This window comes from Callionymus lyra, chromosome 3 (assembly GCF_982586985.1).
Source record: "Callionymus lyra chromosome 3, fCalLyr1.hap1.1, whole genome shotgun sequence".
In the NCBI taxonomy this organism is placed as follows: Eukaryota; Metazoa; Chordata; class Actinopteri; order Syngnathiformes; family Callionymidae; genus Callionymus; species Callionymus lyra.
In genome coordinates, this window is record NC_141820.1 from 23459552 (window position 1) to 23484095 (window position 24544).

The following is a 24544-nucleotide window of genomic DNA, read 5'->3' on the forward strand; positions in this document are numbered from 1 at the left end:
CCGTTTGACTCGTCCCGTCCGCCAGAGATGCTCCTCTGGACTTTAAGTAGCGTTCTCATTGTGAGAAACCACGAGTCAATGCGGTGTCCAAGACAAAAGCGACATCATGAGCAATCTTTAAAAGTTTATTAAACAATGAAAAAAGAACTTTACACAATAAAAGCAATATGAAACCCTGAAATAGGAGGAAAAGGTAAGACTAAACTAAAACTAATTTTCAGTGAAGGACGAAAACATGATCCAATTATGTGACTGTTAAGACAGTTATGATTCAGAGTCCGAAAGAACAATCGTTTCTTCGGGGTCACACTGGGTCGCCTGGTCCACCTGCAGTAAGACATGAAGGAACAACATGAATCTGATTTCAAACGGGATCGACCAGATTCCAGTAACGGCGTCAGGTATGTTTACCATTTTCCTTTTCTTGGACTGCTGAAGGCCAGGCGGGCGTGTGCTGGTACCAATACAAGCTACAGTGGAATCATCTGTGGGTGAGTCGATGCTAAAAACACCCGTGTCCACCGCGATTTCACCGTTGCTGCGAAGCACAGAAGAACAAATTACATCGATCTACTTTTTTTAATTTCCTGCTCATGTTTAAAGCTGTGATGCACTGATGACCAGAGCACTACCTTCGTTTCTTAGACATTCAAAAAGCCTCACTGACCAGTTCAATCATGTCGAGGCGTCTCATCATCTCTACAACAATTAGCACGACTGTGCAAGGTTATTAATAGTGAGTGGACGCCAACTGACCAAGACAGGACGCTGGATGTAGATAATTACGACTCTTTATTGACGCTTTGGTCGCTTTGAGACGCTGGTCTGTAAAGGAGCTTTACAAATAATTACTTACTGACTTGATTGAATGAGTCAATCACTGCACAGGATACAAATCACCAATAATAGACGATGTACAAAAATCAACAAATGAAACTCGGGAGTATAATTCGACGTAAACCTCAAACGGCAACTAATGTTAAAACCCAACTCTCCTGACTCACATGAACTGCCCCTGTACTCAGAATTGTACATTCCTCGGGCTATTAAATTGTACAATTCTGAATACGGGGGCAGGAGTGGAGTAAAGTATCATGATGTTCTGTTCTATGTTAGTCTTTGTATCCTTTGTCTTTGTTATTTTTCTTCGATCTATATTCTTTATCTTTAGACTTAGATTGTATCATCTTGTTCTTTCTCTTTGTTCTTGCTCTTATTTTATTTTATTTTTTTTATGAAAAATTGCTGTGGCTAATTGGAAAATAATAAAGTTCTACCTACATGTTACAAATGTTGAAGTCTCCCTCTCTAAGATGCAGTAAGTCTCTCATCATGACCATGTTTTGAACTTATTTACTTTATAGGTTCTGTAAAACATAAAGTTCTCCCTTGTCTGAAATCTCAGTGAACAAGAATGTTACGAGAGCGTAGTCCACTTTAACGTAATAATGGCTTCACTCCTCCAGCAAGCTGTAAACACACCCGCTTTGTTTATACAACAAGGCCTTTGGAGTTGGAGACTTCCCGGATTGATGACGCGCGGTTATAAACCTTGATGTTTGACAAAACACAGCAGAGTGGGTGTGGTTATGGTAAACAAGATTTTAGCTCCAGAAAAACCAAGTGTTTTCAGTGGGCGGGGCTTAAGATAATTTTCTGATGTAAATATTTAAATGAAGAGAGTTTTGTACAAACAAACACATACTTATTATACAATAAAGTCCAACATCTATTTAAGACGCACTTTAATCTACACATAGTTGCCCTTTAAGAATCATGTATCGAGTCCACAGAAAGGTAACCATTCCTTCCTTCGTTACCTCACTATTTGTACTTAAATGACAAACGATCTGTTTTTTGATGTACAAAATGTATTGAGGCTTTAAAACACAGAGTGCATTGAATATATTATTTCAATTAAGGTTTCTTTCTTGATCTTTACGTTAAACCAGGGGTCGGGAACCTATGGCTCGCGAGCCAGGTGTGGCTCTTTTGATGATTGCATCTGGCTCGCAGATTTCGGCTTTTCAGATAAAACATAAAATATTATCACTTGTTTCAGGGGTGGGCAATACGTCGATGGCGATCGACCTGTTGCGAGTAAATCGCGTGATTTAATAAAATATGATATAAGAAAATAGTAAAGAGAGCTCTGATTGGCTGCTGTTCAATCAAATGGTTATTGTGCCGATTGGTTGAAAATTTGATTGACATGCACAGCAGCCAATCAGAGCTCCTGCCTCTTCCACTGAACGCACGGAAAAGATCATATGAATCGAGAATAAAAAGAGCAAAACGTGCGACAGTCATTTTACGCAATTCAGAAAAACGATATAGAATTATAAGCTTGTTTTTTTTAAAATAATATATCGAACAAAATAATGCGCGTTTGATCGCTTCAGGTTCTTCTCTACGAGAGTCACAGAAACATGACGTCAGGTCCATCAAAGTTAAGCTTCAGGTTTCAATGAAAGCACAACAAATGCTGGTTTTCCTTTTGTGATCGAGTCCTTAAAACACACTTGCATTAATACACTTTCACATGATGACTATTTGTAAATTACCTTTATCTCACGAATGTAATAAGAATACGCAGAAACACAAACACGTTAAACAGGTGCAGGTGAGCCACACATTCTAATGACGTCAGTGACGATCAGACAAAGCGATGATGATGTGAAGTTACTGATGAACAGTTTTATTCTCGTTAAACTTCATCTGAAATTTAATTAATCCACTTGTGTGATTCATATCAGACATGTTTAAAATTAACAAATATAAACTGTTAGTTTGAATTCATGTTTTCATTTGTTTTTGTTTTTTCATGATCAAAATGGAGAAATTTTAGTCTTGTGCTTCATTTAAATATGATGGACATATTGAAATGGAGGCATGGAAAGGGATGAACCCGTCTGAATTCTTTGTTGATTTTGATGAACAAAGGAAAAGGGCTTGAATTCGTGTCAAGCACAGATTCTTACATCTGAATATTATTTATATGGCTCTCACTGAAATAAATTTCCAAATATTTTGCTTTCATGGCTCTCTGAGTCAAAAAGGTTCCCGACCCCTGCTTTAAACAGTGAAGCACATCGGGTCAATAATGATAACATTATTGTTATGCTTGATGTTTATTTGCTCAATGTGAAAAAACTGTTTAGACAGTAGACTTACCCGTCCTGGTCGATGTTCGTCTTGTTTGATCCACTTTCTTGACGTTTCCTCTTCTGTCTGCAAAGACTCCTCAGACGGGTGTGTGGCAGCACTTCGTTGCTTTTCTCCCCGTCGCCATTAGCAACAGTTATTGGGGGCGACGACGAGTGCGAGGACACGCCGTTAAGTGCAGGACTTTTACGGTTTGTCGTGTCGCTGGGTATCAATTCTGGCTCCTCTTTTTCAACTGTAGTCGCCTCCGTGACAACGTCCGCCGCCGTGTTGACCTTGTCAACCACTGTGGAATCTGCAGCGACGACCGCCGGGTCGCTTGGATCACAGAGGAAACCTTCACTTCCTCCTGATGCTTCACCCTCACCTGTCAAAAGACTGTCTTCGCTCGCTTCTCCCAGCAATTCTTCTGGACTTGCTTGTTCAGGCGCAGCAGCTGCTACATCCTCAGACCTGCTTCCTGCTTCATCCGCAGCATCTCCCGCCTCCTCTAGCTTGTCCTCTTCCTTCTCCTCGTCCTCCTCATTGTCTGGAGACAGAACCAGGACACACACAGATTTTAAATAATTCACTTCTAATTATTTTTTAATGTAGCGCTGAACCATTCTTTGATTCAAATCGGGATTTAATAGAATGCCATTTTAAAATCGTAGAGGCTGTGATTTTCAGAAAGAAAATTTGTTGTCTTTTTTTGTTGCTTGTATTAAAATGTTTGAACTTATGTTTACATATTTCAATAGGGATTACTGAAAAAAAGCTCAGAAACTCAAAAGTAGTCTCCTGATTACAGATACTGACACCATTCTTAAAATATTGACTTTCTTGACATACTCCGAGATAACACTGGTCAGGCTTTGAATAGTGAAAGAAGAAAAAGAAAAGACTACATATGGAACTACAAAGTTGGCATTCAAATAAAGCTTTTTTTAAATCTTTACCAGAGAACAGAAAGAAAATACAGATTAATTGATATTTTCTTGCTTTTGTGTGATGCTTCTTTATGTTAGTAATTTTGAATCTTCCGCCTTGACTTTCCCCCCTTTCAAACATGATGTCACATGTTCACTGGCATGTGACGTCGGCATGCGGATCGGACCTTTTTCATTGATGCCTGATTAAACCTTGAGGCCTGATAACAGAATCGCAGCCACCCAAATAATAAGGTATATATTATTGTATGTCAGTATACGTTTCGTTTCTTTAAACTCAAAAACACTGTTTTAATAATCTAAAAAGACAAATTAAATAGCATATTGATGGTCTCACCGCTTCCATTTGCATCCATGCTCGCCTTGAGCTCCTCCTCTATGTCAGTGCCAGATGACTCGTCTTCAGACTCATCCTCCTCTTCACTGCTCTCTTTTCCCTTTTCTGGTTTTGATACCTGGTTAGAAAAAAAGTTACATTGTTTGTTGTCATGGAATTCAGCGTTCCATCGATAACAGTCAAACCTTTACCGTCTGGCTTAGGATAAGCCGATATTAAATTGTCCATTAAAAGTTACAACACAACAGTGTCTAGTTGATGATGATCGGCACTGTCCGGTCATGTCATGGTCACCACAGCATTCAGGAAGTCCCTTATATGTGAACAAATGTTGATTGAACATACCCAACACTCCTCCCACTGTTACAACAGTGTAATAGAAACAACTTAAACTGGAGTCTCTCCATGCATTGATCATTCGATTACAAAACAACAGACTCCCCTGGGTTAGTTTTACCTTCCTGGAAGCTATAAAAAGCCCTCTTAGTTACTTAAAATTATGGAAATTAATGCATCTTGGCGCTTGGTTCTGTTTTTCTATTGCTTGTGTGTTGTCTGATTTTAATATTTTATTCTGTACGGACACCACACACACACAAAAAAAATAATTATATATTGTGTTTTACAAGAATAAAAGGTTTTTGATTCTGATTCCAAACCCTTACTTGCCATAAGGCAGTTTGATGGTGAATGATTAGGAATGATGTCATGAGATTAAAAGTAGGGGTTAGTGCAAGTTATATTTATTATTGTGGCAGATCAAAGATTCTGCTGTATTTAAGACTTGTCCAAAGTGTTGACCACACCAACAGCAGCAATTATTCTTTGTCTAAAAAATAATTTAAAAAAACGACATAAGTTTATTGTAAGTGCCATAAGTTAAAATGAACAAAAAACAAGTGTTATACGACTCGCAGGAGCAACAACACTTCAGAGTGTGACTGGCTACCTCATATGACCCACTCCGTGTGTGCAGTAACTTCAGAACCACACCCAACAACGAGATTATTCCAAAACAACCATGATTTATTTTAACAGTGTACGGGCGGCTTAAATCATTTCTTGTAGCTTACCGTTTTGTCGTTTTTTTGTTTCTTCATCAACTCCTCGTCCTCTTGCTCGTCTTGCAACCGCGAATATTTGGTTATCACGTCACTCAAGTGGGTCAGAGCCACTTCACGATTACAGCGCAGCCTATTCTCTAGTGTCTTGTCTGAACGTGCCGGGTCTTGACCTGTCAAGAGTGCGAGGAAAGATTAATGTTCCACATAGAAGTGAGACAAAAATCTTACCAAAGAGACACAATCATGGAAACACTTAAACTGAATCAGGTGCAAACATAGGAAAGCAGGTCCGACTGGTTCAATTAACTGTCAACTGTTTTTCAGACGCTTCTCACCAGACTTGTATTTGTCGGTCAGATGACAGCCGAAGTTGTAGACAAGATCCAGATGACGTCTCTCCTGAATTTGACTTGCGGTCTCTCTGAAAGCGTCTCGTGCGATTTGTTCCAGATTGACCTTGCTCAGGCATAGCTTGTAAGTGGTGTTTGCCTTCACCACCTGCTGAAGGATGTCCTGGAAGTCTGGGGGGTTTGACTTGGCTTCAGGACTGTTGATGAATCGCTCGATCTGATGTAGGGAAACAAGAGTCTTTAAGATATCGACTCTGACAAACAACAGAGAGTTGCTTTGTTTACATAAACACCAACCATCTTTCCCCATGTGTTCTTCCTCCGCCAAAAGGACACAACGCACAGGTGGCTGCTGCCTCAAGTCTCCCTGATCCTGATATTGTGTTTGCATGTGTTTGTCTACTCTTAGATGGACTCAAATCTTACCTTTTCCCAATGTCCCCAAACTTGAAATATTAAATTTAACTGAAGTCTGACTTTTTTCGTGAATAGTTCTACTTATGTGTGCTCTGTGCTCTAGAGGCTGTCGCTATAGCTCCCCAAGAAACCCGCAGTGACAGCCTGTAGAGCGGTGGTTCTTAACCTTAGTAGGTACCGAACCCCACCAGTTTCATATGCGCATCCACCGAACCCCTCTTAATGTTCCTTTAGTTTTGCCGGTGCGAGACTAGAGTCGCGCAACTTGGCGTTGCCGATCATGCAGACAGGACGCTCACTACCATCACGTTCCGTGATACATGTGAATCCATGTTGTACATCGTATTCGTCCGACCACTTTCTTCTTTTGCCCGAGATAGTTAGTATGGATTAAAATATTAACAAGGAAATCACATGACGTACCACGACAGTCACACGTTGACTACTGAGCGCACTAAATTCCCCTCGGCACTGATTGGCCAAACAGTGTAGCGTGTCATCACGAATTTACACCATAATTCTGGTGTGTCCGAACCCCTGGCACCGACTCACCGAACCCCTAGGGTTCGATTGAACCCAGGTTAAGAAGTAGAGGAAGGAGAACACATTCGCAGAATAGGGCTTACAACTATAACCGGGTGTTTTAGAGTTGGCTTGTTGTTGAAAACTAACCTTGTCAAGTAGGATCTGTGTGAGTTTTATCCATGTCTACAATGGTGTGTGTGTGTATGTTGTGCAGGCTTGTAGGCTTGTACCCGACATAAACACACCGTCGTGCAATGGTTCATCTCAACCTCTAATAATCAATATTTTTACACTTTTACACAATTGCATACCTTTTTTTTTTTACCCAGCACTAATGGCAGGTTTGTGAAGGATAATTGAATGCAATTTAAAATCAAATCCATGTCACATGAGACATGGTAGAACTCACAGAATAATACAGACAGGACATTACACAGAGTCAAAAAAGATGGTGACCCCCAGACATGGAAGCAAATATTCCTGGATCCAGATGGTATTCTGGAACACTACCAAAAAAGTATTACGTTGTCTACTATCATCATTTTATAATGATTAATTGAAATGTGTGCACTATATTTTTTATTTATTTTTCTAACAGATCTGCCTAAGTCTGTGTGTTAGGTAGCCATCCTAGTCAGGTGACTTACCTTCTTGTTAATCTCTGGGTAGCGAGTGCTCTTGAAGAAGATCTTATGTTCGATGACTCTGCCGGTTCCACTGCTGCAGCCTTTCAGGGCACATAGCTTCTTATAGATCTTCATCATCTGAGGAGGAAGAGAGAAGACATGACTTCAACGAACCTGGTTAGTAAAGAGCACCATAACTGTGATGAACAGACCTTGTTTTTGAGCTTGTTTTCCTGAATGTACGCAGAGTCTTCTGTTTCCATGTCGTTGAGACTCAGCTCGGCCTGCTGAAGACGGCAGATCTCCTCATTATACATCTTGAGCAGATTCTCCAGGTGCGCCACCTGTCAGCGGAGGGTTTGTCAGATATGTTGACAGAAAGTGTGCGTCTGTGTGTGATCAACTTGGTAGTTGGATGCATTATACAATACTTGCAAAGACTATTATAGGCTTAAATAACTCAATTAAAAACTCCTACAAATTTTTTTAGAGGTCAAATATTTAAATGTCTGTGAAGGTACATAATAATATGGTTCACCCCCCTCCCCATCGCTTCCCTGCATGAGCTGCTTACTCAGCTGCAAAACTTATATAATACCATAGAGAAAGACTTTTTATCAAATATTTATCTTGAATTAATCTGCCTCAAGTACATTTGCAGACTTAAGAGAGAAAAAAACTAACAAAAAAACAACTGAATGCTGCATTTTTAGGTTTCATCCATTTACAGGATTACATTCGTACCAATTTATAGTTAATTACACATACCTCTTTTTTAAGACGTCTTTCAGATTTCTTCACGTCTTTGTGCGGACTGTTGTCATTGCGTCCTGAGGTCGAAGGCTCAGCAATCTTCCCATTTGTCTTCGGGTCGCTACGAGTGTTTGAAGTTCGGGGAGCACCAGCAGAGGTAAGAGGAGTAGATGGCGTGGTGGAAGTAGACACTGCAGTGTTGCTGGAATCCACTTCTATCAAGCTCTGTCGTTTCTTCTGGGAATGCTGCCGAAGTACTGTGCACAGTTCGTTTATGTAGACAAAAGTCTTTGAGCGATTGGACTGGGCCCTTGTCAAACACCTTCCCAGCGTGTTCCTGAACTCCACAGATGAGAGATATTCGGGAGAAGCCTTGTCATGTTTGGTTTTAAGGAAGCTCAGGACGTCGGGACAGTCCTTTGTGGATGGTCCACAATGTTCAACAAACTGAGAAAGAAGAAATAGCAAATTCAACAACACTAGTAAGTGTATTCATAGAGAACGTCCTCAAAACGTATTCATCCCCACTTGTATCCTAAGTTAACAGTCACACTTACACATCATGTGTAGGGAACAGTTACGAATGAGACGGTACATAGTCGTTGTATTTATCAAAACGATATAATTGAAAATAAAAACAAAAAGATTTGATGAAAAAGTCTTGTGTTTTACATTAAACAAATAGAGTGCCCATCTCACATCGATCCATAGCAGCAGCGACACTTTATCTGTGGTCAAACAAAAGTGATTTAAGCTTAAGTGAAATTAAAGTGGAGATTTTTTTATGGCATGTTTTTGTATTTAATTTTTGACCAACTGACAGCCCGACTACATGGCACAATTAAAAATCCATGCAAACATACACGGTACAGCCATTATAACTGACAGTTATAATGGTTCCTCACCTCCTCAAACAGTTTCTCATTCTCTGCCTGCAGAACATGTGGCTTCTTCTTTGCTGTGGCAAAAGGTGATTGGTAGATGTGAGTTGGAGGAGGTTCCGGTTGACTCGGGTCCTCATCAAGGACAATGATCTCATCCGCCATGGGGAACAGAGCCGAAGAGATCCACCTTGTTGGTTTAAGTACCACACTGTAAAAACAGTCAATGGAATAAATTAGACAAGCTAAAAATGTTTTACAAATGAAACACAAACGAACAAAATTGACTGACAATCAGATCTCGGATTGTTATCCGCTATTTATAACTATTAAACGTACACATACTAGTGGTTTTAATTTCTCTTCGGGCACAAGCCACTTGAGCTGGACACAGAAACCCCTGTATCTTCTTCTCCGCACTTTGGTTCGTGTCTTTTTGTAAGGGACACCACGGCACGGCTGTTCCCTAAACTTCCTTAAGTGGCTTTTCTTCTTTTTATTTCCAATCTTTCGTTCGTTTTTTTATTCAAGTGTCAAATCATAACAGTATTATCTTTAGACAATTTACAGTTTAAATAAAAAACAGGATCAAGGAAATCGAAATGAGCGAGAGTAGTGAGGAAAAAGATAGATAGATGTAGTACATATAGGGATTGGTACACAATTTCGTGACTTTTTCGTTACTGACCTTATAACATTGGTACTACCCATACACGCATTATTTGTAGTATTTACTGGTTATTTAACGTGGCATTGTAATATTTTGACAAAATTGGAGGCACATTGTATTGCATACAAACTGTACTAGTACAACAATGCAAACATGGGGGAAAAAAATTAAATGAAAACTAAGCCTAAGGAAAAGTTGTTAAATGTTTTTCTTTGGTTATATATCCAATTAACTCGACAGCATTAGTCACATCAAGTGACAACTAATAGGCGAGAGTCAGATATTTAAGTGGTTAAAACATCTTTTAAATGTTGCCTTTTGTTCATCAAGAAACAAAAGCAGTGTTTTCAAATCCTTTCACTATCAAAGATGGTAGTAAAAAACTTGATGGCCCTTAATTTGAACATATTACCGATAATTGTACTTTTTGACTTCTGAAAAAAAATTGTCAAATCCCAAGTAACTTCCAAATGAAACCAGCAGGTTTTATGTATAAAAGCCAGATAAAAATATCTAAAATTCACCTTTAAATAATGGGGATTCAGAAATGTAGACAACAACATTCTGGCGAACCCATCATTGCTATTCAAAATATGAGACAGCACACTGCAAAAAAAAGGGCCAAGATCCTCTGAAATCGGCATCTTTCTGTAACAAGGGTGTAAAGCCTTTGAATGTCTACATCATTTAATGAAAAAAAAAAATCTATAGAGGCAGAGAAAAAACTGACTTAAAACGTTAATAAGTGTACTTATTCCCACAATCTTGGGTATTTACACAGATACTTACTCTACTCCAATAGACTTTGAATGCATCATATTTTTTGTCTGGTACCACATTGCTCAAGTTAACAAACCTCACACAGTTGAAGAGGATTTGATTTTACCAGCCCCCAACCAGAGAAATTGTCTGATTTTTATTTTTTTTATTTGCTGCCGGAAAACAACTTGAAATTGAAAATGTTATTAATTGGAATATACCATACTGAAAATACATTTGTAAATGATGTCCTCTGCTTAAGTGAGTAAGTAATTATTATTTGTAAATTGCCTTCGACCAGGGTCACAAAGCGCTTTAACAATCAAAACAGTAGACCATTAAAATACATACTTTAAAACGCCAAGACAACACAGAGACAAACACAACATCCAAAAAAATAAAAGAAAAAAGCCTGAACAAATAAAAAGGTCTTAAGATGTTTCTTAAAGGAGTCAGTAGATCCATCAAACACAGAGGGAGAGGAAGATCCTTCCAAAGCTTAGGAGCAACAGCCTGGAAGGATTTCTCTGTGCTCTCTAATAATTGATGTTTCTTTATATATCGTGAGGCATTAGCCGTGTTACGGGGTCCCCAACTACAGGCTAATAGTGTCTCGGCATGGAGAAGTTTGGGAAACCCTGACCTATGAACCCTGATCATTTTAAGGTGCAGGTGCAATTCCTGCACTCTGTGTCGCCACCTTTCATTTCAAAGCTAATGCTTTACGAGAAAAACAAAAAAGAAAACACTAAATGGGAATGCAAGGCAGGAGCTAAAACCCGTTCTTGCCACCGTTTCATGAACATCTCATAGAATATAAAAGCACTTCCTGAAGTCAGGACTGTCAAGCTTATGACATAGAAAGGCTCAAAAGATTCTTCTCGCAAACACTGTTAATAATATAATTATTGTATAAATATAGGCAAAGAATCATACAGCATGTGTATTTCTATGCTATTTTTTTTAAGCCAGAGGTTCTATGACACTTTCTTTTTTTTTCTCCTTTTGGCGCAATTTCAGGTGCATTGTTAAATAAATGTACATTTTCAGGCAGTAAATGCACACATTATGACACAGTAACGCGATCTTACCTCTGGTTTATGTGCTGATGGACGTCAGAACATTAATAGATTCGTGGCGTCGTAAATAACTCTACACCATGTTACGCTAACGTTAGCATATCACACAACTTGTCACACTTCGACACGCCGACTTGTCAAATAACGAAGCTACGGAAACATTTCATCGCATTGATGGCTCTGCGCGTAACAGTTGACACCGATACGAGAACCGAAGCTACTTGTAAGTATTTAAATCGCCGCTCCTGCTAACATAGATTTCACCGAGCGCGCCACAAGAATACGAGCGAGCGTTCAATTGTTACTGATCGCTCTTCTTCTTCCCCCCCTTATCTTCTTCGTCTTGTTTTCGGCGGTTGGCCAACAACAAAAGTGAAATACCGCCACCTACTGGTGTGGAGTGTGGATCGGAATCAATTTATTTTACAATTTCTTTTTTTACTTATAGGTATATCGACAGCAGGCTACAAGAGCCTTTACTCTTACTTTACAATTTCTATATTTTCTTTACTAATTTAGTTTTTTCATATATACTGTATGTATATTTCAGTGCCAAATCGTAACATTTATTAACGGAATTTCGAATTATTGGGGGCAGGAGTGGAGTAAAAGTATTGTGATGTTCTATTCTATGTTAATCGTTGTATCCTTTGTCTTTGTTATTTTCTTTGATCTATGTTCTTTATCTTTAGACTTAAATCTTGTTCTTTATCTTTATTTCTCTTTGTTCTTGTTCTCATTTTATTTTTATTTATTTTTTATGAATAATTGCTGTATTGCTGTGGCAAATTGGAAAAAACAATTTCATATATTTATAATCAATAAAGTTCTACCTAACCTTCTACCTAACCTAATTAATATATATTTTTAATTTAAGTATAATTTCAACTTGCCTTATTGGTAAACATTTTAATTATCACAAATGTTTTCTTCGTTACTTGTTGACTTTAAATCAGGATGTCTTCCCTACTGTCAGAGTTAGGTTAGGTTAGGTTAGGTAAGTTTAGGTTAGGTAGAACTTTATTGAGAATTTTTTTTTTCCAATTAGCCACAGCAATACACCAATTTTTATTTAAAAAAAACAAAACAAAAAAAAAACAAGAACAAAGAGAAATAAAGAGAAAGAACAAGATGTTACAATCTAAGTCTAAAGATAAAGATAAAGAACATAGATCAAAGAAAAATAACAAAGACAAAGGATACAAAGACTAACATAGAACAGAACGTCAAGATACTTTCACTCCACTCCTGCCCCCAAACTCAGAATTGTACAATTTAATAGCCCGATGAATGAATGAGTCCTTGAGTCTATTTGTTTTGCATCTAGAAAGGAGCATTCGTGCTCTCATTCTGCTTCTCTGCTCACTGATGACAGTGTTCAGAGGATGACTGTCATCATCCATGATGGACAGTAGTTTGTCCAGAGGCCAGCCCTCCTGATCAACCTGTCCTACCTGTTGACACTCCTCTTGGACACATTTCCACCCCAACACACCACAGCATAAAACACTGGCCACCACAGACTTGTAGAACATGCAGAGGAGCTTCTTGCAGATGTTAAATGATCGAAGCCTCCTCAGAAAGTACAGTCTGCTCTGAACTTTATTATATACATGGTCTGTGTTGCAGGACCAGTCCAGTTTACTGTCCAGCCACAAACCGAGGCCATTTTGCAAAGTTCTGAGCGATGAGCTTGAGTCTGAACGAATAATGCATTTTCTAGGTTTTTCTTCTTTCACCCACTGAACTGCTAACAAAAGATTCCACCATTTCTCCTGTGAGAACTGAGATTTCATCACTTATCCATTTGTTGTCTTCTATTGCAAGTTGTGGAATTACAAATGCTATTCCAATTCTTTTGTTGATATTTTTTGATGCGCCTGTGTCTAATGTTTAGTGTCTAATATTTAAGTATATTCATTACAGCTTTTTTATATATATTCTTGCATTCTTAATGGATGAAATAAGACTCCTATATCTTTGTGCTTTTTATTTAATAATGTGAGGTCAGTTGTAGGTTCTGGAAGTATCCAGGGCTGTATTAAGTAAGTAAGTAAGTAATTTTTATTTGTATAGCGCTTTTCCAGACCAGGGTCACAAAGCGCTTAAACAATCAAAACAATATTCAATAAAGTATATACTTTAAAGATCAAGATAAAACTGATAACACAACAGGAGTTCCAGAAAATCAAGGAAAAGCCTGAACAAATAAAAACGTCTTAAGATGTTTCCGACGGTGGGACTGTTCTACTTATTTTGTTATTGTTATTGTTGTTGTTATTGTTGGGCCAAATCATTATTATTATTATTATTATTTTTATTGTCCAACCGAACCCCTTTGTTTCTTTCTCCCAACATGGCTGAAGTATTTCTTTGGTTGGATGGTCTTCTTCTTGTCCCTCTGAACTTGCCCAGTAACTCAGTGCAAATTGTAATCTCCTATTTTCTAGAGGCCTCTCTGCCATCTCTACCTGCATCACTGCTGTTACTGTTGTTCTTATTGCTCGTGTCCATATTCTTACTTACTTCATGAGGAAATAAAATCAGCTTCTCTACGGTTAGTTCTGGGTTTGTTGGCATTCTCCGAGTAGATCTTTTGCGTTTTGACTATTTTTCCTTTTGTTTATGTGTACTCTCTTCACTGCCTCGGAATAACTCATGTTGTTGACTGTTTTAACCTGTTGTTAAATTCAAGTTCAATTGCTCTTTTCCTGACTTCACAACCACCATATGTCACCCTGTGTTCCCCACACCGCAACATTTATTCTCTTCATTCCTACCATATTTTGCACATCTGCATGATGCATGTCCGTACCTCTGGCACTTGAAGCACCGAAGAAGAGGAGGGACATATGGCCTGACTGGGAAGCTAATAAATCCAAATGGAATTCTACTTAGATCGATCCCTGAAATTCAGTTAAGATAGAGAGACTATCGATTCTCTTCTCATTTATATTTTGTCCGTCTCTTTACTTCACGGCCCTGGATATCCCTTTGAAACTTTACTAGATCCTCCTCAGTATTCATCTTCCAATGGCAGTTTTTACAAATGTTCTCGATGAGTAATGCTTTATTTATTTTTTTGAATTTGTTTTATTCACAGACAAGTTAGAAGAGCTGTAATCGCTCAGCTCCCTCCCCTGCCAGTTCACCTCTCTTGCATTCTTCACAGAAGTCCATTCATCCATCTTGTTTTTTATCATTATCCACTACCTGAGTTTTCATTCCTATCCAATCACACACACGTTTATGCCAACAGCCAAACTATTTTCCCGTCCAAATCACAAATTTCACCTTTCAAAATCACCTTTCTTGCTATTTTTGTAAATATGTGTATATAATATAGTGCAGATTTATTTTCTATTCTATTTAGATTCTTTCTTTTCTTTTTAATATTTTATTTCTGGGTGTTTTTATTTTTCTTCTCTTGCTGTTTGTTAAAAAGAATTTCCCCTCGCGGGATAATAAAGGGATTCTGATGATTGAAAATCCATAAAGAGTTTCAGAGGTTCTACTTCCAACCATTGTGACGACAAGAACACCCTCCTTCTTCTCATTCATATCCCGCTCTCAAGTCATTCTCGTGTAGAGTAGCGCCACCGCTGGTAGGAAGGCGCAGCAACATTTGTAGTTCATATTGTTTTATATTAGTAAAATAGGAAATAACGATGATTAAGAATCCTTATTGTATTTAGCACGATGGCATCATTTCATTTTATATATATTTCTAGTACGAAATAAAACAAATTTAAGTATTCTGCGTTAGGAAAGAACATTAAAAATGAAAAAAGATTAGACACGGGACAAGTTGTATTTGTTTATTCTCCACACAAAATTAGGAAATAAAAGAAGTGAATAATTCCAGTGATATTTCCAAACATCTATATTTAAGAGATAAATTACTGCATATACAACATTTGAAGCAACGTAACCTCGTTTTGAAGGTATTCTATTAAGGATTCATCATGATAAATAAAACTAAACTTTGTAAAACTCACTTTCTCTCTCGTCTGCAGTGGTGAACCTGGATTTTTTCTACCTTCACTTCCTCTTGACGCAGGTAACTAAACAAGTTAATATTGATTGATTTTTGTAGGATAAGCTCGCAACAATTCACTGTGTGTGAGTGTTCGATTTAAATGTTGCAACACACCTTTTTCTATGGTTTATTTAATGATTAGAGGATTTTGTTGAACCAAACTTAACCACCAACGTTAAGATGCATGAGAACCTTGACATGGAAAATAAAACGAGATGTTTGATGCTCCTACAGGGACGTTTCAGGCATGTAAAACAACCAAAGCACATTTTATTTTGATAGTACAGCATTATGCCATTGTAACTGAAGTGTGTGTGATCAAATGTGTGTGTGCACGGATGTGTTTATATGTGTGTGTGTACCTGTTTTTGTGCACTTATTCATGTATTTGCAGCATGTATGTGTAAGTCTTTTGTGTAAGTTTTTACATGCGAGTGGAAACACTGTGTTTACATGTCAATGGGTGTGTGCACATGTGTGTTTTATATGTGTAAATGTGTGTGTGTGTTTATGCGTTTTTGTTTGCCTGTGTCTAAATATGTTGGTGTTTTGAGTGTGCACATGTGTTTATGTGTACGCAAGTGTGTGTTTTTAAAAAAAAAAAGTGTCTGTCTGTGACATGGAGTAGCTACAAATTAATAATAATATCGCGATGAACTTCAATTGTAACTCTAAATAAATACTTTAAGAGTGTCTCCAGGGTCAACTGTTTCTTGTGGAATATTTCTAAGGGGCAAACATTACTTTGAACAGAAACTAAAAAGCAGAAAAGATCGATTGTGTTGAATGAATTCAGCAGAAGCAGATTAAGAACGCCCCACATTCAGAACCCTAAATGAAGCTTCATCTTCAGTTGCGCTTCTGTGAAACACAAAGGGGAATTCAAATTTACAAAAACAACATTATTAAACTTTTTTTTTTTTTTCAAGTTTCTCCGTTTACCTTGTCAACATTTGGAGTTTCTTCACCTGGTTCTGTGAATCAGAGAAACAAACATGAATGATGAGGTTTGTTTGACTATATAACGCTGCATAGAAGTAGAATATAACATCACTTTCTTTAGCCTTAATAAATATAATAATAGATCCATTTTAATCCATGTTGAGTTTCTACCTGATCGGACTAAAGTCCAGGACACTATCTTGATAAGACCGTAGAGCACCAGAGCCACGCCCACCATCGCCATGGAGTCCTCCATCGTGGGAGTGCTGAAGCCTGGGAAGAAAGCAGAAGGTCATGAAACAAGTTCAGATTACGTAATGTGTATGTGTCCAAGAAATATATTGATGAACACTAGGACACTGTTGTTTATTTTTGAGTTCTTATTATCATCACACTTTCAATATTTTTTTTTACTTTGTGCATTTATTAGATGACTAACAATATGTTACTATGTATTTGTTATATTTTGTAATAACATATTTTAAGTACCTCTTTAGTTACTATTACGATGTCTTTCTTAAATGAAATGTTTTATTTACGATATTTTTCTCACGTGTTTTCTTTCTGTTCTTTTAGTATTCATTTAGTTTATCTTTACCACTTGTTCTTGTGTTATCTCCGGCTCAAGGTGACCCGAAGGCCCGAAAAAAAATGTGTGTAGTATCCCTTGTGTTGCTTTTGGGTCAAGGTGAACGACCTCCACCACTGCTTATGTATTTATGGAAGCCATGGAGGTTGTTTACCTTAACCCAGAGAAAACACAAGGGATACCAAAAACACATTTGTTTTTGGGCCTTCGGGTCACCTTGACCTTTAGCTAACACATCAATTCTAATACAAAGCTCTTCAAAAATAACATCCTGCCTTTTTCTTAATGACTTTTCAGTACTTTTCTGTGGAATCTATTATCAAATTATTTATTGACTTTTCCCCTTTCTTGTCAAGCATAAACAGAGCAATCTAAATGATCCACCATCCGTCCATCTAACTACTGTAAATCTTTGTACCGATGAGGTTGAGCTCCACGCTGGCCCGCCTCGTTCCTCCGGGATGAACGGCGACACACGTCACCTTTCCTTCTCGCTCCAAGTCTAGCTTGGAGACGTCCAGCTCCAGCCGGGTGCTCTGGCTCGAGGTGCCGTCCGAGGACTTCCTGTGGCCCGAGATGCTTCCCGATCCCAGCTGCCGCGTTTTCCCGTCGCTTCCACAGAACTCCCAGCTGAGCTCCAGGGTGTGCGGAGCGAAGCCGCTGGCGTCGCACTCCACGGTGACGCTCTGGCCGGGAACCGTGAGGGGAAGAGGGGACGGGCTGATGGAGAGGGAAGGAGGTTCTGGGAAAGAGAAAGTTAGACCAGATGAGCGAATTGTTTCTGTTTTTTATGAATTATTTCATTTTTGATTATATTTACTTCTGTACTATAACTTACTGGTAAATTATTCAAATTATGCATTTGTTCTTTTCGTTATATATATAAATATTTAATATGTTTTGGGAAAATAATAACAGGTCAAATAGCTATAATAAGCACTTCATTTTACTAAGATTATTACTTTTATTATGTTTATTATTACTTTGTCACATGTAAATATGAAAACAGATTTATTAATAAGCCATTATTACGTCATAATGGAGTCCACTCTCGTAACCTCTCGTTTGCTGAGATTTCAGACGATGGATAACTTTATAAAGTAATAACTACTAAACTTGGTCATTATGAGGGACTTACCGCATCTTGGAGAGAAAGAATTCAACATTTGAAACATGTGAGGGAGGAGTTGTTGGGTTTTAATGTCAGAAAACCTGCTGAGTCATGCTCACCTACGATCTGCAGGTGGATTGTCACCTGGGCCATCAGGTACGGCAGATGGACGGCACAGATGTACGTCCCGGAGTGACTCACTGTGGCCTTGGGAAGAGTAAGGGACGCGTTCCCTTTCCGGTGCAGAGCCTCAAAGTCCAGCCTGGCTCCTTCCTCCTGCTCCTCGGCCAGCCGGTCGTTCTTGCCATCGTACGCCAGGATCAGTTTGCCTCTGCCTCTGAACTGGTAGCGCCACTCCACGGCAAAGCCCGACGCGTAGAGTTCTGAATTTTTGTCAGCCCAGAACATGCAGTCCAACAACACGGGGTCCCCGATCCGGGACTGGACTTTGACCGTCTTGCTGGCGACGCTGAGAATCACTGCGGTTGGACAAAAGTCAGTGAGAAGGATTCAACCGTCGCTGCATGATTTGACAGTTACCGCTGTGCTCTCGGGTGTCCGTGGGCGCACGGATGATGTTTGAAATCACCAGCTGGTCGTTCAGGCCGTTGGCCGAGGTGGACAGCCAGTCAGCCTGCAGGTAAGGCGGGCTCACCGGGGGTTCCGTGAGCGACACCACCCACTCGACGGATGCGGGCTGCGGGCTGACAGAAGCTATTTCACAGTGAGGTTTGTCGGCCGAATCTCTGCGAGCATGAAGAGACTCGTGGCAGAGAGTTGCAGCCGGGTCTGGAGACAGAGAGCGGTAGGGATGTTTATTGACAAGAATCTGGCGACACGATACAAGATAAAGGGGCAGCCATACGATACATTGTCATACCGTAGTAACAAGGATATATTTATAGTATTGTCGAGTACTTGACTCTGGTGTTGTAGAAACTGAAGACCACATGACTCTTGATGAAGCCGTAACTGCTTTTAATTATTTTTAAACTAAATTTTGTCCTGACATCAGCTTTAAAAGCTGCAGGAGTCAACTGCATCCTCTCGTCCTCAGCGATTGCCGGGATCTTGCAGGATTTCATTGTTGAGGACGTAATGACTGCTGCCATCTAGCGACCGGAAGTTAAATGGCATGTTTATTGTAAATAGAAGTTTAATTATTTTAATTTATACACTTTAAAAGACAGACCACAAAATAACTTAAAATATGGTTTTAAAAAATAAAGGCAAAAGTAAAAACAGGAAAAGAAATTAACCGAGTATTAATAATAATTGTATTATGTTATTTTACTTTTTAAAACGGTTTCAGTTGTTGCAAAGCATTGTGGGAACTGCAGCATAAACTATTAATGATAGACAGTGTGTCTTGACGCGTAAACCACGTCCCTTCAAGTCTGACTCCCTGAGTGACACCTGAACCTACCAGTGATGTAGTAGAATCTCTCCCCGTCTGTGTGTTCTTTGAATTCCTTCTGTGTCCAAGCGTCCGTGCGGATGTGCAACAGGGATTGAACGAGGGTGTTTCCGGATGTCAGACCACCACGTGAGCCGTCCCGCACAAAAAAGCAGTCCACCGGTGGACAGCTGCTGCTCCAAGCTGCATTAAAAGTGTGGGGGGAAAAAGAGTGAATAAAAAAGAATGGCATACAAAGAATAGACAAGTGAAAGCACAAAAACAAAAGTGAAAGTGATTTGGGGATTTCCCAGAAACACTTGACATTTATAATAACCAAACTTAGGTTTATTACTGCGTTGATCATCTGTACATTTGAAAACTGAAATTAATATTTTTTAAACTAATGTCACTGCATGTCTGCAGGTGAATTGTATAGTGTGTCCCCAGCCTCTCACCCTAGGGAGCTGGGGTTAGAACCACCAATTGGTGACTCACCTTTAAGCAAATGAGCCAAAGGGACAACAACAAAGAAACAAAAAATAAGTAAGTGAAAGTATTTTGATGTAAAAAGAAAAAAACACTTTTCTTTGCATTTCATGTGTCTCCACAAGGGGGCGGTATAGATCAATAGACACACTGTCGACGGCGGATTCGCAGTAAAATAAAGCGTATAACTGTCATTTTATACAAATTTCAAACAAACACACGGACCTTAAAAGATTTCATATTTTGTGAATCAAATTCATGTTATAATATCAAATGTATCCACAAAACACTGGTGTGCGCTAGTTTACAAGTGTCGTTTAAAAGAAAATCACGATAACAACGCAATACACGTATTAATATTATTATTATTATAGAATATATACTTTAGACATCCTGTGTTTAATATCCTGAGGTTTGAATACTGTGCATTATGTTTATAAAGGAGCCATATTTAACACGTACCTGAGCTGCAGCAGGCGACAGCGAGAAGAGTCATTCTGTAAATATTGAAGTAGTTCTTCATGTTCGGGATCTTTTTCACTTTAGTTGGTGACTTGAACAGAAACACGTTAACGTTTCATCGGTGTTCCCCTTCAACAGTGACTCTCACAGTTGTTTCACTTTCTCTGGAAGTTCAAAATAATGCCACTTCCGGCAAATCTTTCAGAATTAAAGATCGACCGATACAAAATGATGTTTTTTTTATGGTTTCTTAAAGAAAGAAGAATATATCAAAACTGTTACTATTAATATATATTAATTAAAGTAAATAACATAAGAACAAAAATAATACTATCTATACAAATGCAAATGTGGTTGATTACATAGAATTTGACTTAGAAGATTAGCTAAATTCGAAAAATCTGGGAAAAAATTAGATATAATAATAAAATAACATGACAAAATGAGTGGATGTTATCTGAAGGACATTTTTAAAAAGCCATAACATGTAGATGTATACATTAAATACATTTAACTCAATAAATATGAAATAATGACAAAAAAGTAAAATATGAATAAAAATAACTAAAGGAAAAATTTCAAAAGGATGAGGAATAATAAGTTCAATATTAAAATAATCACTAGCCACTATGTAAGGAATTTATTGGGCCCTAAAGATTTTCATTTTAAGGTTATCGCCTGAAAGACAACTTTCTTAAACTCTCTCAGACAGCAACGTTTTCAAGGATGTGAAATAACACCTCAATTAAAGCAATATAAAGTTGCTATCACACTGATCTTGATGATACTTTGGACTTTTTCCTGTTTGATATTAATATTTTCAAACGGCTGGTCTTAAAGTTGGTTAAGATAAGGTATATTGGTCTTCACTACACAACAATTCAGTATAGTTAAATAATTGCTAGCAGTTGTAATAAAAACACTTTCTGTCGAGGTGGAGCTTTAAGGAGGAAGTCACTTTTGGATAAAGTGACTAAAAGACACGAAATAACATCTGAAGAAGTAAAATTAAAGCACCTACACAGGAAGATCCTGTCTATCAAATGTTTTTCATTTAGTGTTTATCTAAAGTGGGTGGAACGGAAAAAAAACAGCAGAAAGGCACGGCCATGACGGAATGTTCCCCATCTGGCTTCAAAGAGACCTGAGGCCAAGTTTTATTTATCTAAATATATATATACAAAAGTACTACACATACCTGGCCTTTATTTGACATCTGCTCAGAGATGACACAGAACAATTTATTAATATCTCTTCTTGGTTGATTTGTCTTTCTTGAGCTATCTCTTTCATCCTGGTTGTTGTGGTTCCACGGGGAGTGTTCACATGATTTAAACAAACACTGAACCAGTTTGAAGGATGAGGGACATGACATTGATGGATGAATCCTCTATTGTCTGCCGCTGTCACTCATCCGTGGAGATAATATCTCTGTCGTCAAAGTAATAAGATGTTAATTAAATACAAGTCAAACTAAAATACCTTTGAGGCACTTCCAGGATTAGTGTTCATGTCTTTTTTTCAACAAACTTTAGACTCAGACTGTTGGAGGACCAGTTAGAAAAGAAAAAAACTAGTTTATTTATGCAAATGGTAGATCTACTGATACCATTAAGCGCTATATAAATAAATATTACTTACTTACTTACTTACTTACTTACTTACCATTAGGCAAGATAAATACAAACACCAGGTGCAAATATTTGGCAATCGAAGGAGACAGAGTGCACACACTAACCCGTCACCAAAATAAAAGAGTAAGAGAATTCTAAAGTATCAAAAACACTGACAGTGCTACTACAATTGACGATGGAATGTAACAGTACCAAAGAGAGGAGGCTGAGAAACTAGAACACAATGAAATGGAGACACACCATAGAACATACTCCACCCATAACAAATGATCGGTACAGGTCAATGGGTTTTGAGACACCAGACCAGCGAGCTGATTTAACCTCTCCTCCTGCGTTTTCTTCTTCGGGCAATAGCCCAAATTGAGAATAAACAGAGCCCCTAGAAGGGAGCAGAATTATTTCCAAAAACCTGGATGTGAATTGAGGGCCTCATCCGCAACAATAGTATTTGAAATTCCGTGAATAACTACCCCCTGGTCAAAGATTTCCTTAGCAGAATGCAAAAATTTGAGAAACAGTCGACTACGGTCATTACAACAGCGTTTCCTCTAAACAAAGGTAAGCCAGTTTGAACAGCATAAGAATAAGTCCTTGTTATTTTAGGTTAGATGTGTTATGGCGAGTGCATGCCAGACATGCTCCTTAGCATCCCGATCAAGGGCTACTAGGAAACCTTTTCTAATGACAAGTGAGTTGTAAGCCCAATGAATTACCCATCATTCTTTTCAGAACATACAGGCAGTCAGACGGATAGCCAGGTACAGGTTTCTCAACGGATTCATGGTTTACCGGCTCTTCTATAAGCCATGATACTCCTCTGACCACACAGGGAGGTGGAAGGATGGGTTTTGGACCCTTGGCCTTAGGCATGGGATGGTGAAGGCGTCTTCTTATACCCGTTCATATATGAGAAAAAGTTGAGTATAAGAAGTTAAATATGCTTAAAAAGTCCTTCTTGTCTGCATGGCATTTCGTTTCTAGGCTTTGGGAATATATTTAAGTGGAGAATCCGCCAGCCAGTGCCAAAACACTTCCAGAGCTGCCCAACCGCCAGTAGTCCCTTTTTCCCAATGTCATAGTTCCTCTCAGATGATGACAGTCACTGGGAAGGAAAAGCTATATAATTAAAAAGCGTCCACCTCTAACACAAACTGACATTAAGGTCCTGGAATGGTGAGCAATGGAGCAGAGGTGAAGGCTCATTGAGTCGCTGGTATGCTTCAACAGCATGAGATGTCTTTGAAAACTGGGTGGCAGAAGAGGGTGTGGAAAAGACAAAGATGAAGTTGCAGATAAACGTTAGAGAACCCCAAAAAGTGCAGGACCGTCTTCCAGTTAGTCGCGGCAGGTCAATCTCTCACCTCATTTTAGACGTTGATCATTTCATGTTGATCTTGCCTGGTGAGATAATGAACCATAAGAATAGCATTTTACGTTTTAACATATACACGATGGTTTAAGTTGCTGAGTACTTGAGATAGATGTTTACATGGGCTTTGAGGGTTAGAGAGAAAATCAGGATATTGCACAATAATATTAAATAATTAAAACGATTCCTGTTGGTGCCTTTCAAAGCGAGCACCTCAACATCAGGGGTTATTAGCTGAATCTTGAGTTTCTTGACCAAAGATCGAACAATCCTGAGTCCATGAGGACCTTAATCTGGTGACATGATACATGACGTGAGGGTGTATGAAGAATAGTGTGTAAGTGGTGGAGGTACCAGTGTGTCTTTCAACTGCAGGGTACTCAGAAGGATTTGGTCACCAAGCTGGACAGAAACTGTATCTTGACCAACCGTCATGGCAAGGATCCTGGTAAGAAAGGCAGGTGGAGAAGCTCTCCCTGCTCTTGCAGCCTACACTCTTGCAGTCCTATGGTGGTTTTTCAAAGTCAGCTTTGGTCCATGTTTGGCCAGTGCATTGTGTTAGGGAGGAAGAAGCAGGACACCGTCTCTTTGCTTGAAATAACATTTATTAAGCTTCTTCAGAAAAAAAGGATTCACAGGTCATGGTGTTAAAACATCTGAGCAAAATTATTTCACAGGATATGGAATCAAAAACTAACAATGTACTAGAAAAGAAAGTTGACTATTAGAATTTAAACAAAATGTCCTCACAAAACATGGAATCAGGGAACATTAGGTCGCCAGGTTAAATCAAGTCATGGACAAGGAAGACAGAGTGCACACACACACATTGAAAACCATCACCAAAATAAAACAGGAAGTGAATAAACAGATAATAATAAAAACTGCTTTTCTTTAAGCATAATAAAATAACTATCCCAACAATTATTAATGTATTTTCCAGTTGTATCCACAACAT

The 24544-nt window shown here is 38.6% G+C and overlaps 2 protein-coding genes across 3 annotated transcripts; both read right to left on the reverse strand.

Moving 5' to 3' along the window:
• Positions 1-109: 109 nt before the first annotated feature.
• Positions 110-11903, reverse strand: daxx (death-domain associated protein). 2 transcript variants are annotated; one of them, XM_087787128.1, is made up of 12 exons: positions 11568-11903; positions 9072-9258; positions 8182-8613; positions 7626-7757; positions 7435-7551; positions 5831-6062; positions 5505-5665; positions 4432-4549; positions 3533-3694; positions 3175-3460; positions 412-538; positions 110-327 (listed from the first exon to the last, which is right to left on the reverse strand). In XM_087787128.1, exons 2-12 carry the CDS (start codon positions 9210-9212, stop codon positions 265-267), a joined length of 1971 nt encoding a protein of 656 aa, XP_087643254.1. In that variant the 5' UTR covers positions 9213-9258; positions 11568-11903; the 3' UTR covers positions 110-264. The 2 variants fall into 2 exon arrangements, with proteins under 2 accessions (XP_087643254.1, XP_087643253.1); XM_087787127.1 differs by having other exon boundaries at positions 3175-3694; positions 11568-11898.
• A 3456-nt stretch (positions 11904-15359) lies between these two features.
• On the reverse strand, positions 15360-20734 carry tapbp.1 (TAP binding protein (tapasin), tandem duplicate 1). The gene is made up of 8 exons (XM_087787138.1): positions 20584-20734; positions 19663-19836; positions 18777-19025; positions 18356-18715; positions 17544-17867; positions 16708-16809; positions 16537-16568; positions 15360-16455 (listed from the first exon to the last, which is right to left on the reverse strand). The coding sequence occupies exons 1-8, from the start codon at positions 20642-20644 to the stop codon at positions 16444-16446; spliced, it is 1314 nt and encodes a 437-aa protein (XP_087643264.1). The 5' UTR covers positions 20645-20734; the 3' UTR covers positions 15360-16443.
• Positions 20735-24544: the final 3810 nt, after the last annotated feature.

Bases quoted from the DNA above. Each gene is read 5' to 3' on its own strand.
- daxx (XM_087787127.1), bottom strand. From the start codon at position 9,212: ATGGCGGATGAGATCATTGTCCTTGATGAGGACCCGAGTCAACCGGAA. The intron at 5,666-5,830 runs GTGAGAAGCGTC...CACTCTTGACAG, and splicing joins GACCGACAAATACAAGTCTG to GTCAAGACCCGGCACGTTCA. The intron at 4,550-5,504 runs GTAAGCTACAAG...TTTTCTAACCAG, and splicing joins AACAAAAAAACGACAAAACG to GTATCAAAACCAGAAAAGGG.
- tapbp.1 (XM_087787138.1), bottom strand. From the start codon at position 20,644: ATGAAGAACTACTTCAATATTTACAGAATGACTCTTCTCGCTGTCGCC. The intron at 18,716-18,776 runs GTAACTGTCAAA...GTCCAACCGCAG, and splicing joins GGACACCCGAGAGCACAGCG to TGATTCTCAGCGTCGCCAGC. The intron at 16,569-16,707 runs GTAGAAACTCAA...TCTGATTCACAG, and splicing joins CTGGACTTTAGTCCGATCAG to AACCAGGTGAAGAAACTCCA.